Source organism: Eutrigla gurnardus (genome assembly GCF_963514095.1).
Source record: "Eutrigla gurnardus genome assembly, chromosome: 20".
NCBI lineage: Eukaryota > Metazoa > Chordata > Actinopteri > Perciformes > Triglidae > Eutrigla > Eutrigla gurnardus.
The window spans coordinates 2,187,416-2,198,805 of record NC_139931.1 but is presented as its reverse complement, the minus strand read 5'-3'; the positions used below and the strand labels follow the sequence as shown (position 1 = coordinate 2,198,805).

Below are 11,390 nucleotides of genomic sequence, written 5' to 3'. Positions count from 1 at the left end.
AGAAGGTCCGGCTGTAGAACTCCAGCACTCGCTCCTGCAGGACGGGGGAGGGGGAGAAGAGGAGGAGGGCCCTGATGATGGTGAAGGCACGCTCCTGGAGGCCCTCGGGCCCCGGGCCACACAGACTACCGTGGCCCTCGTCCTGCCAAGTCCCCAGCTTCTTCAGACCACCTGAGGAGGAGGAGGAGGAAGAAGAGGAGGATGTTTGGATGACGTTGCTGCCCCCAACATGAATCAGTAGTGAACTCGTGGACTCGTACCAAGGAACGGTTCCAGTCGGCCCAACAGAGTCCGGAAGGCGGTGAGGAGAACCCAGGCCCGGTCTCGCTCCTCCAGCTCGTTCTCCGGCTGCTTCAGTCCGGACCAGAACTCGGGAACCACCGAGGAGGACAGACGCATCTGCAGGGTCTCCAGCAGCCAGCCGCCCAGCAGCCGACCCAGACCCTGACTGCACAGCAGGTCCAAGGACTCCGAGAGGCTCGGGTCCGTCACCGGGCCGCTGGGAGAAATCTAGAACCAGAAAAGTGACACTTCAGGGCTGAAGGATGCAACCTAGTAGAGCGGAACCTCATCTGATATCACACTAAATATACAGAAGACATTCGGTACTAAGGTCAACATACACTGGGGATGGGGTCACCTGAGAGCAGTGGACTTTAAGTCCAGACCAGGCTGGACCTGAATCTGATAGTAAACTACAATACCAAGTAATAGACTATAGCACACACAAACATGAAAACAGCGAAGACAAGGCAACAAAATAAAGGTGAAGACACACGTATGCCGAATTTAGCCGAACACCCCTGCTGATCGGTGTCGTGTCCTACGTCACGTCGCACCGGAAACGAACAACGCTAAAGACATGAAAACATTAAATCGATACATATTTGAACGGCGATTCTCTCGGTTCAACCCGTGTTGTTTTCGGCTACGTGATTCCGGTGATGAGGCGTCCTCACCAGCGCTGCGGTGACAGTCTCCCAGGCGTCAGCAGCCCATCGCCGCTGAGCAGATCCCGAAGTCTCGGCCGAGTCCGATTCCATCGCAATTTCCTCCATTTTTTTCTAGGAGTTGTTCAGAAAGACAACGAACCGGCCGGTCTGAGTGCATTCAAACTTTGTTTTATCGCCTGCTTTTTACGTCGCACGCGTCTGTTTACAAGTACGCATTATATCTCAGATTATGTTTCATTAACGTCTAAACACAGTCATTGTTTTCATCAGTAAATCTCGTCTGTTATGAATGTGAAATAACGTTAAACGGTTGTTGCTCGCACATCGCGGGGTTGCTTCTTCTTCTTCTTCTTCTTCTTCTTCTTCTTCTGCTTCTTCTGTTGCTTCTTCTTGTTTCCGGCAAAATACACGTCAGGTCTCTAAACGCCTCCCCCTGCGGCTAATTCAGTAACTGCAGTTCCTCGTTCGTGTTATTCGTTTTATTTTGAAGGTTTACAGGAAGCGGAAATATTGCTTCATTCTACCTATCGCATGACAACTGAGGGATTTCAGAAGCATGCCCTCCAGTGGTCACAGGGAGAACTGCAGCTCAGTTAAATTAATATAATAATTTGTGATATTCATAGCCGTGCAACTATCTAACTGTTTTTTAAATCATTAACACAATTATTACATCAATAATTAATAATTTAATTAAAAACGAGTTTTTAAATGATAGTTTTACATCATTTTCATGATCACACCATGTGTATTTATAATAATGAGTACTGCTGCCCTCTAGTGGCAACATTTAGAAATTACAGCAAATAATGCATCAAGTTCGACAAATTAAGCATCGAGCAATTCCGGTTAAAACTTTCAAAATAAAACATTTGTAACGTTTGCAGTTACGGCTTTTCGCCACCAGAGGGCAATAAATATCCATGATTGTAAATTATGGAAAATATAACCTGCTGAATCCTTCAGTGAACACATTACAAAACAACAAAACAACATGTACAGTCCGTGCAAAAAAATAACATGAAAAAACAATCAATCATAGTAATAAAAATAATAAAAATAATCAAATACACAACTACATTTAATTTCAAGTCTTCTTGAAAACATCATTATGTTGATTTAGTAAATTATAGTCTATTTAGAGTAGAATAGACCATGAAGCAGGGTGTGCTTTAGGATGTGGCTAACTTGTGATTGACATAACACTGACAAGGAGTACTTTTTATATACCATGTGATCGTAGTATATAATAAGTATGTGAGTTTATAATGAATCCTTAACGTCTAGTTTGGTTTGTTGAACCACAACAGAAGTGATTTTGTTTCAGTTTCATTTTATTGTCCATTTTCTAAAAAAACAAATCCTGAAACAAATCCCCAAATAATCTCCAAAATGTTCCCAGTGTAATTACGTTCAGTGACCACTGGAGGGCGACAAACACCATCAAAATGCCACGACCATCATTTTAGACCGAACAGCATGTAGACATTTCCGGTAAAGACATTTCAAACTAAAAGCCCCCTGCCTGCCTACACGAACAGTGTGACGTTACGCTGGTAGCGGACGGAGGACGCAGGTTCTGTTGGTTGTGAGGTTACGTGGTTTTTTTGTAGCGTGTGTTGAAGAAGCGATATTCCTCACCGGTGCTGTTGGGAACTTTTGCCTCACATCAGTTTGAGTAGCAGCTAGCTGTTAGCCGTTAGCCGTTAGCGGCTCACAGAAACATCGCAATGGCGGCGGACTGCGAGTGAGTTTACTGACAGCATTTCAAACAGACACGTTTCATCACACTCATTTATATTCGGCCCACAGTTGATCAACCAGGTGACTGTTGTTGTGTCAAAGCCTGGTGTTAGCAGGTGAAGCTAACGTTAACTAGCAACACGCTAACGCTAGCTGATTGGTGTGACAGTTGGCCTGAAAGGGAGCAGCATAAACATAAACATGTGTATTATTATTGTTATTATTGTGTCTGGTTTATTCCAGCGTGCTGTCTGAGATCGAGGTGCTGCAGTCGATCTATCTGGACGAGCTGCTGGTCAGCAGGAGAGACGACGGGTAAGCACGCTAGCTGTTAGCTTCGTTAGCTTTACGGTGCTAATAACTACTGCTTTACAGTACAGGCTAGTGGTAGAAGTACCTTTTTACTCAGCTACCGTACAGTCAAATTTGAGGTACTTGTACTGTACTCGCGTATTCCTGTTGTTTTTTTTACTTCTCTTCCACTAACATCAGAGGTACATGTCTATATTTGGATCAGCTGGAAAACGTCACACAGCTGAAAAACAGCTGTTTTTGTGGTAGTGATACGAAGTACTTTAAATACATTTTACTGTTAAATCTTCCCCTTTTTTTGCAGGACTTGTAGTAATACTCAGGGTTCTTATGGGTGCTGGAAATCCTTGAAAACACTTGCATATTTAGTGTGGTGTTTTCAAGGTTTGAAAGTGCTTGGATGTAGACTAAAGGTCTTGAAATGTGTGTTGTATGTGATGACATCTATGATAGAACAGAGGAAAGAAGATCTCCATATCTGAGGGACTGAAAACAGCATTTTCTGACATTTCTTTATGAAAAATGACTTTTGATGATGAACAGATGATGAAAATAGTTGGTGATTATATTTCTGTGGATCTGTTAGTGGAATTAGTTTTCCTTTCATTTGTGGTCCTTCTGTAAAAAGCTGTCTCCAAACATCATGTTGGTTGTTTAGAGGACAATAACATCTCATTTATGTGATGAACAAGTGACATAATAAGTAGACTGAATACTGACCATTGGATTGATGCAAATATGGAGTTTACCACAGCTGGAAGGGGCTGGAAAAGCATGGAAATGCACCTTGAAATGCATGGAAAGTGCTTGAATTTGACTCTGGAAAAGGTGGAGGAACCCTGAATATTAGAGTAAAGCCTGCTAAGCCTTTCTGTACGGAGTATGATGACGTGATGCCGTGTTGTTGCATCAGCCGTGAGGTTTTATGACCCTCACGGTCTCCTTTTGTTTCTGGAGTCAAACCAAAGCTGCTGGTCTCTTGTGTCCCCCCCAGGGACTGGGAGGTGAGCCTGGTCCTGTACCCCTCCACAGCCGAGGACTCTGTCTCCCAGTTTGTCCGACTCACCCTGACTCTGACCCTGGACCAGCAGGTACGATTCCCTTTTATGATGATCTAGAATACCACCAGACTCACCCTTGAACGATCAGTTTGATTGATTCAGAAATACTATCCCGGTTAAAGTTCTGTTCTGTGTGCTCAGTATCCCTCGTCCTCTCCAGTCATCTCCATTCAGAACCCACGCGGGCTTTCTGATGACAAGATCAGCAGGTAACTGAGTCTCACCGATCTCCACTTTCTGCTCATGTTCAGTGTTTGGTGTAAAACTCTATAATCACGTGCAAACCCTTTTCTCTTAGTGTCCAAAAGTGTCTTCAGGTGGAGGCTCAGTCCTGTCTGGGATCCCCCGTGTTGTATCAGCTCATTGAGGTCACTCTTCAACTATATATATAATAATAATAAGTCATTTAATAGGATTCATGATTATCTGTTGAGTTCATATTGAATGGTAATCTTTGTTCTCCAGAAAGCGAAAGAAATCCTGACTGAAAGCAACATTCCTCATGGAAACTGTGTCATTTGCCTTTATGACTTTAAGGTACGCCGTTTCCCATCAGTCCCTCCATGGCGAGAGGTTTTATTCATTTTAATTTAAAATGTTCCTTAAAGCCGGTGTTGTGGATGTGTTCAGGAGGGCGAGACGTTCTCCAAGACGAGCTGCTATCACCACTTCCACTCCCACTGCCTCGGCCGCTACGCCCGCCACTCGGAGACGGAGCTCCGTCAGAGGGAGAAGGAGCTGGAGGAGGACAAGACCAGGGAGAGGACCGACTATCAGGTCTGAAAAAACACTGTAAAGTGGTGCATTTACAAGAAAAGAAACGTTTATTCTCAGAGATGATAAAGTCAAATGTTTGAGGAAAAAAAAGCCATCACACGTCATGTGATCAAACCTTTATTTTCCTCATCATTTTGTGACTTTTATCTCAGAGAGTTTCTCTGTAAATATTATATTTTCACCCCTGAAACCTTCTGCCTTCTGGTCAAAGAAGCATTTCAGCGTCTTTCTCCGAGTGATTTCCTCCCGACTCTTCTCCTAGGAGCTGACCGTGGTGTGTCCGGTGTGTCGAGAGCCTCTAACGTACGACGTGGAGCAGCTTCTGTGCTCCCCGCCCCCCCAGCTGCCCGAGGTAACGCCGCCTTCTCACCGCCACGTCCCTCACAAGCCGTCTCCAAGAATCAACATCCAAACTCTGTTTTCTCACTCAGCTGGACGAAGCAGCCGTCGGTTCGGATTTCCAACGGAAGTGGCGTAAACTCCAGAAGCTTTTGGAAAGACAGCGGTCTAAAGGCGGGATCATCGACCCGGAGGCCGAATCCAACCGTTTTCTCATCCACACCAACGAGGTGAGAATTATGTCTCACCTTTCTGATCTTGTATCTTTTCATTCCAGGAGAGTATAACGTTTAACTGTCCCCATAACGTTTACATGTCGACTCCCACAGACTCCCACCGATGCTGAAAACGGAAGCCTGGACTCGGACGTCTGTCCCGGCCGCCCGGGACCCCCCTCTGCTTCTAATGTGTCCTCTTATGAAACTCTGTCCCAGTGCAGAGGCGGTCAGGGTCAGAGGCGAGGTCAGAACCAGGCGAGGGGGCCGAGGAGAGGCGGCCGGTCCAGACCACAACACCGGAGAGCCGCCGGCCCCGTCGCCGAGCACCTGGACAAACTGTCCCTGTCGTCAGACTGCAGCGAGGGGCCGATGAGGGCTCAGGGTAACCGTGGACCGCAGATTCAAGTGAACACAGACGTCTGCCAGTCTCAGACAGGGAGGGGTTTCTACGCAGCAACGTCTCCAGACGATCCGTGCGACGCCGCCCTGGAACCTGAATGTCCCAAAGACTTGGCGGGAAGTCGTGGCCACCGCGGAAGGAGGAGGCCTCCTCACCGATCCGACTCAGACACCGGGGTCCCCGGACGCTACCACTGGGAAGGCCGCGCTTCCAAAAGGGGAGGGACAAATCCTCTGTACGGCAGAGGAGGCGGGCCTCGCCGGGGTCACGGCAGGGGCTTCCAGCACAAGGTGGTGGAGAGAGAGAGGGCGAGGGAGGAGGTGCTATGACAAAGGGCAACAGGAGGTCCGATGAACAAATGTATGTGTGCCTCCATCACCAGGCTGCTGAGATTGAAGCCCCGCCCCAGAAACAACCTTTCCTCCGCTACGCCAGGATCCCGGGCTCTGGGCTGCACTTTCACACACACTAATGTTAGCTACAGATGGTTGTTGCTTTTTGTTGTGGTGCAATATTACTTGAAAGAACTACAAATTAAATTCTGTGGATATCAGTGTGTTACAGTATTCCCTGTTTTTTTGTATGAGGTTCATTACAGTTCAGCTACAGTGGCTGTCATTTCAAGCACAGCTACATTTATCCAACAGTTATAGTTACTGGTGACTAAAATAAGAAAATGTAAAAACCTATAATACAGTAAATAAAATGACTAAATCAATTCCACTGTGGTCGGCTGCAAAATAAAATGTGGCATAATTTTTTTTTCTGTTCTAGCCTGTTTTAAATAAATTATAATTATCAAGATTGTTTTGTTATTATAATAATTGTTAATATTTAATATGTTTTAATATTAAAAAACAATCTTCACACAGCGTGATGCTGGAACTTCCGGGTGGAAGAGGATGGGCGGAGCCAACGTCCTTCCGACTTCCGATGCAATTTTGGCTTTTTTTTGTTTACTGTTTTTTACTATGACAGCCTATTATAAGTAAATTATAATATATATTTTATTATTACAATCATTATTGTTATCAAAATAAAATAATCGTTGTACAGCGTGACGCTATTGGGCCGATGACGCTGGCGCTTCCGGGGAGGAGGAGGGGCGTCGCCGACGTCCCTCCGACGCCATCTTTTTTTAAGACCAGCCCCTCTGAATAATCTGCGCAGGTTCTCAGAGGCGTGTTGTTGTTTTCAAAACGGCCGAGGTTATGACTGGCGGGACCGAGTTTCACAAAAGCTACAGCAACAGCAACGACTCCGAGCCCAGGATGGACGTGGACCTGGATTCTAGTCACATGGGCAGTGAGCGGGGGGATTGCGACGGCAGCATCCCGGCTGCGTGCTCCTCGAACGGCAGTGGCGGGGAAGAGGACGAGGCGGAGGCCCTTGGCCGTATGAGGGAAGCCGGGGGCTCAAGTAGTCATCACTTGCCGGACCGAGGCGCAGTGTTCTGCGGCGGCAGGGAGCAAGAAGTGTCGGTGGAAATCGGAGAGACGTATCTATGTCAACGCGCCGACAAGACGTGGCGTGAGTGGCGCCGCTTGTTCTGCCTGTTTCACCCCAATGTTCTGCTTTGTTTTGGGAGAAATTCACACCGAATTCTATTAAAATGTAGTCTTACCAACGTCGCATTAATTCGCCTGAAATCTCCCATTAAATCCCACATTTGTGATTCGCAAAGGCTCCTGCAAAGTCCGGGCTTTTCTGGAAAATTCGGCGTGGGAATAAAACCACAACAGTGCAAAACGACTGGCGAGACGATTCTGCAAGTTGCTGTTTTACAGTCAATTTGAGTGAAATGTTGCAGTTAGGAGGATTGTGACGTTGCCGAATTGAATCATAGCTCAACAAATACAATCCCTTTTTGTTAAATTGCCGAAATACCAATGTTTGCTATAAAGCAAGGAGGCGAGTTATTAAATTAGTATAAATTTGAATGGAGTTTGGTGGGACGTTGCATAAAATACACATCAACTATTGGATCTTGCTCTCTTCTCAGATACAGCAGAGGTGATTCAGTCCCGGCTGAACGAACAGGAGGGCAGAGAGGAGTTCTACGTCCACTATGTAGGATGTGAGTACTAATCAGCTTCTACATCATCAGTTAATTTCCCCACAGTCATCCCTCTTAATGTGTCCCTACTCCCTCCATCCTCATCCTTTTCTTCCTTTTGGCGTGCAGTCAACAGACGCCTGGACGAATGGGTGGGCAAGGCCCGGCTGGCGCTCACCAAGACGGTAAAAGACGCGGTGAGGAAGAGCACGGAGAGCATCGGCGGCGTCGGCGATTTGGGCGAACAGCCTGAAAGGAAGATCACTCGCAACCAGAAGCGCAAGCACGACGAGATCAACCATGTACAGAAGGTAGAGACGGCGTCCGCTGCGTCGTTACCTCATGCTGTTTGCGAGCGCGTGTTAAATGGTTGATATTCATCCTTTTTGCAGACGTATGCAGAGATGGACCCGACAACGGCGGCCCTGGAGAAGGAGCACGAGGCGGTAAGGTGGACCGTCCTCTACGTTACACTGATTATGTGTGACGAGGAGCGTTTCTCTCATTGATCCACCTCGCATGTCTTCTCCCTTCAGATCACCAAAGTGAAATACGTAGACAAGATCCAGATCGGGAACTTCGAGATCGACGCCTGGTATTTCTCGCCGTTTCCCGAGGACTACGGCAAGCAGCCCAAGCTGTGGATCTGCGAGTACTGCCTCAAATACATGAAGTACGAGAAGACCTTCAGGCATCACCTGGTCAGTGCAGCTCTCAAATAATGAAGATGTTTCTTTCAAACAAGTTTATTACCAAGATGAGCAATGATAAAAACACATTAATTAGGTGACGTTGTCTCCTCCTCAGTCTCACTGTCAGTGGAAGCAGCCTCCAGGCAAAGAGATCTACAGAAGAAGCAACATATCGGTGTACGAGGTGGACGGGCGGGACCACAAGGCGAGTCCACCTGCAGGGCCTTCAGTGCACCCCAAGGTGTTGGCAGAGAGATTTGTTTGTTGTGACGATGCGGTTCGTTGTCGTGATTGTCGTTGGTCTCTGTTTGCAGATCTACTGCCAAAATCTTTGTCTACTAGCGAAGTTATTCCTCGACCACAAGACGCTCTATTTTGACGTGGAGCCCTTTATCTTTTACATCCTCACTGAAGTCAACAAGCAGGGAGCGCACATCGTCGGCTACTTCTCCAAAGTACGTTTCTGATTCTGAGCTTTACTTTGAGTCCCAAGCTTCTTTCAGGGATTTAACATTTAAAGTCAACATTCAACATTTTTTGCATTTCAATTCATTGTGTTTATTAAAGACGGTATTTATGCACAGTCATGGTCTCTTTTTCAAAATGTATCTACATGAAATGCAGCCCATATATGTTTGGCATTTAGCCTTTCAAAAACCAAACCGCTTGACATTTGTAAACATGTCACTAATGCCGTTTGAATCTCAATGTTTTTCCCCCTGGAATCAGTAAACCTGCTCGTCTGAACGTTTTCCCGTTTGTTTTTCAGGAGAAAGAGTCTCCTGATGGGAATAACGTGGCGTGTATTCTCACGTTGCCGCCGTACCAACGCCGAGGCTACGGGAAGTTCCTCATAGCGTTCAGTAAGTGACACACCGCCACAGCAGCTGCTAATGCTTTTCACTATGCATTCATTTCATGAATGAGACCCGATGTGTGGACACATCTGGTGAATCCAGGGTTAGAAGGAACACTAATTATCACAGATAGATGATCACCGTTGTAATAAGACTTCTGCTGCGTGTGTTTTAAGGTTACGAGCTGTCGAAGCTGGAGAGTGCAGTCGGCTCTCCGGAGAAGCCTCTGTCTGATCTGGGGAAGCTGAGCTACAGGAGCTACTGGTCCTGGGTCCTCCTGGAGATCCTGAGAGACTTCAGAGGAACGCTGTCCATCAAAGACCTCAGGTAGAGAGAGACACACACACACACACACACACACACACACACACGTATGGATCTGAAGTTATGGATCTAAATATAAAAGGATGTAGTGCATTAGCATGGCGCAAATATACAGTTCACAGAGATGCTCACATCAGACGCCTCCTCTCTCCCCCCCCCCCCCCCCCCTCCCTCTCTCTCCAGTCAGATGACCAGCATCACACAGAGTGACATCATCAGCACGCTGCAGTCACTCAACATGGTGAAGTACTGGAAAGGTCAGCATGTTATCTGTGTGACGCCCAAACTGGTGGAGGAGCACCTGAAGAGTGCCCAGTACAAGAAACCACCAATCACAGGTGAGGAGGGACCGCCCCGCCCCCCCCCCCCCATTCCTTTTAACAACAAAGTATTATCGTTCCTACTAAGCCGTTTACACGAGTAATGAGAATGAAAACTCTGCTAATATTACAGTAATATTAATACAGCTAATATGAATATAACATAATAAATATCATCTCTGTCTCTCTCTCTCTGTCTCTCTCTCTCTCTCTCTCTCTCTCTCTCTCTCTCTCTCTGTCTCTCTGTCTCTCTCTCAGTGGACACTATGTGTTTGAAGTGGGCGCCCCCCAAAAACAAACAAGTCAAGTTGTCCAAGAAGTGAGGGGCGGAGCCGGCGACGCCACGTCTGTCCATCTGTTTTTATATCATTTTGCCGTCTTTCTTCACTCCTCAACTGGCAAAAACAAACCTGCTGTTATGAAAATTGTGTAAATAGTCATTAGCTGCATCTGTCAGTATTTTCTTAAAATATCGATACAAAAAAAACCCCGACGTGTGTCCTGTTTCTTTCTTTCCTGAGTATCAACAAAAGTCTCAAATCTTCTTTTTTGAAATTACAGAATAATGAATATAAATTAATAATAATCTAGTATTTAATAAATATATGTGGAGGATTGAATGCTAAATTAAACTGTACGCTAACTGCTTTTTTATGTTTTTGTTTAAACACTGTTATCGATGATGATTTAGGACTTTTATTCCCAGCAGACATTCAGGTGTAACTCGTAAAGGCTGCAGTCCATTCAGCTGTTTCAGCTGCAGGGCTCCGGCGCGGTGCATGCTGGGTCGACTGTTGAAGCTAAATGGAACGGGGCCCAATAGATCATGCTGCCTGCACCTGAGCTCCTCCTGCAGGGCGACATGTCTGCGGGGAGGAAGCTGTGACCGGAAGCTCGTTCTGTTGGAGTCGAAGCTGCAGAAACTCCGTTTATTAACTGAAGACTGTGTTTACAAACTAAACGAGCTCTTGGTCGACAACCGAACAGGCGAGCTTCTGTTTTTGGAGCAATATTGTACGTTTTATTTTTTAGTCGTCAACGGTTTAAATTCTCAGGAAGTACCTGAAATGAAAAATTCAGCTTTTTATCTTGTTAAGTGATGTTTCATATTTCTGAAGAATTCATATTTCACAAATAACTTTTTTTAGTCCGTCTCCCCCCAAAAAAGAATGAAACTCGAGGTTTAATAGAGAAACAACATGAACTCAGTTATTCTGATGTAACTCTGACAACAAACACTAGGGGGCAGCAGCCTCCTTTTTAAGAGACCGTTTCTATACGATTACAGGAACATTAACTGGAGTTCCTCAAATAAAGAAACACTTATAAGGACTAGAT

At 45.9% G+C, this 11,390-nt stretch overlaps 3 protein-coding genes across 3 annotated transcripts in view; 2 read left to right on the top strand and 1 right to left on the bottom strand.

The window, feature by feature from the left end:
- anapc2 (anaphase promoting complex subunit 2) overlaps window positions 1–1,324 on the bottom strand; it is a 5,333-nt gene extending 4,009 nt beyond the window's left edge. Inside the window, exons 1-3 of the mRNA XM_084036510.1 lie at window positions 960–1,324; window positions 261–510; window positions 1–171 (exon numbers count right to left, since the gene is read on the bottom strand). The exon at window positions 1–171 is cut by the window's left edge and continues 136 nt beyond it. Coding sequence (XP_083892636.1) covers window positions 1–171; window positions 261–510; window positions 960–1,058 — 520 coding nt within the window. The 5' untranslated portion in view covers window positions 1,059–1,324. The remainder of the gene's footprint in view (window positions 172–260; window positions 511–959) is intronic.
- Window positions 1,325–2,478: 1,154 nt separating this feature from the next.
- Window positions 2,479–6,521, top strand: rnf25 (ring finger protein 25). The gene is made up of 10 exons (XM_084037181.1): window positions 2,479–2,700; window positions 2,940–3,011; window positions 4,003–4,099; window positions 4,211–4,278; window positions 4,368–4,437; window positions 4,535–4,606; window positions 4,700–4,846; window positions 5,109–5,198; window positions 5,278–5,415; window positions 5,515–6,521. Exons 1-10 carry the CDS (start codon window positions 2,684–2,686, stop codon window positions 6,130–6,132), a joined length of 1,389 nt encoding a protein of 462 aa, XP_083893307.1. The 5' UTR covers window positions 2,479–2,683; the 3' UTR covers window positions 6,133–6,521.
- Window positions 6,522–6,956: 435 nt separating this feature from the next.
- kat8 (K(lysine) acetyltransferase 8) lies at window positions 6,957–10,536 on the top strand. Its single transcript, XM_084036681.1, has 11 exons — window positions 6,957–7,333; window positions 7,806–7,880; window positions 7,989–8,170; window positions 8,252–8,305; window positions 8,396–8,560; window positions 8,667–8,756; window positions 8,866–9,006; window positions 9,321–9,414; window positions 9,585–9,735; window positions 9,916–10,070; window positions 10,311–10,536. The coding sequence occupies exons 1-11, from the start codon at window positions 7,015–7,017 to the stop codon at window positions 10,373–10,375; spliced, it is 1,491 nt and encodes a 496-aa protein (XP_083892807.1). The 5' UTR covers window positions 6,957–7,014; the 3' UTR covers window positions 10,376–10,536.
- The last annotated feature ends 854 nt before the right edge of the window (window positions 10,537–11,390 follow it).

Coding starts and splice junctions, on each gene's coding strand:
- rnf25 (XM_084037181.1), top strand. Junction 4,438..4,534: donor TGTTGTATCAGCTCATTGAG/GTCACTCTTCAA, acceptor TTTGTTCTCCAG/AAAGCGAAAGAAATCCTGAC. Junction 5,199..5,277: donor CGCCCCCCCAGCTGCCCGAG/GTAACGCCGCCT, acceptor TTTCTCACTCAG/CTGGACGAAGCAGCCGTCGG.
- kat8 (XM_084036681.1), top strand. CDS start 7,015: ATGACTGGCGGGACCGAGTTTCACAAAAGCTACAGCAACAGCAACGAC. Junction 9,007..9,320: donor TCGTCGGCTACTTCTCCAAA/GTACGTTTCTGA, acceptor TTTGTTTTTCAG/GAGAAAGAGTCTCCTGATGG. Junction 9,415..9,584: donor GAAGTTCCTCATAGCGTTCA/GTAAGTGACACA, acceptor GTGTGTTTTAAG/GTTACGAGCTGTCGAAGCTG.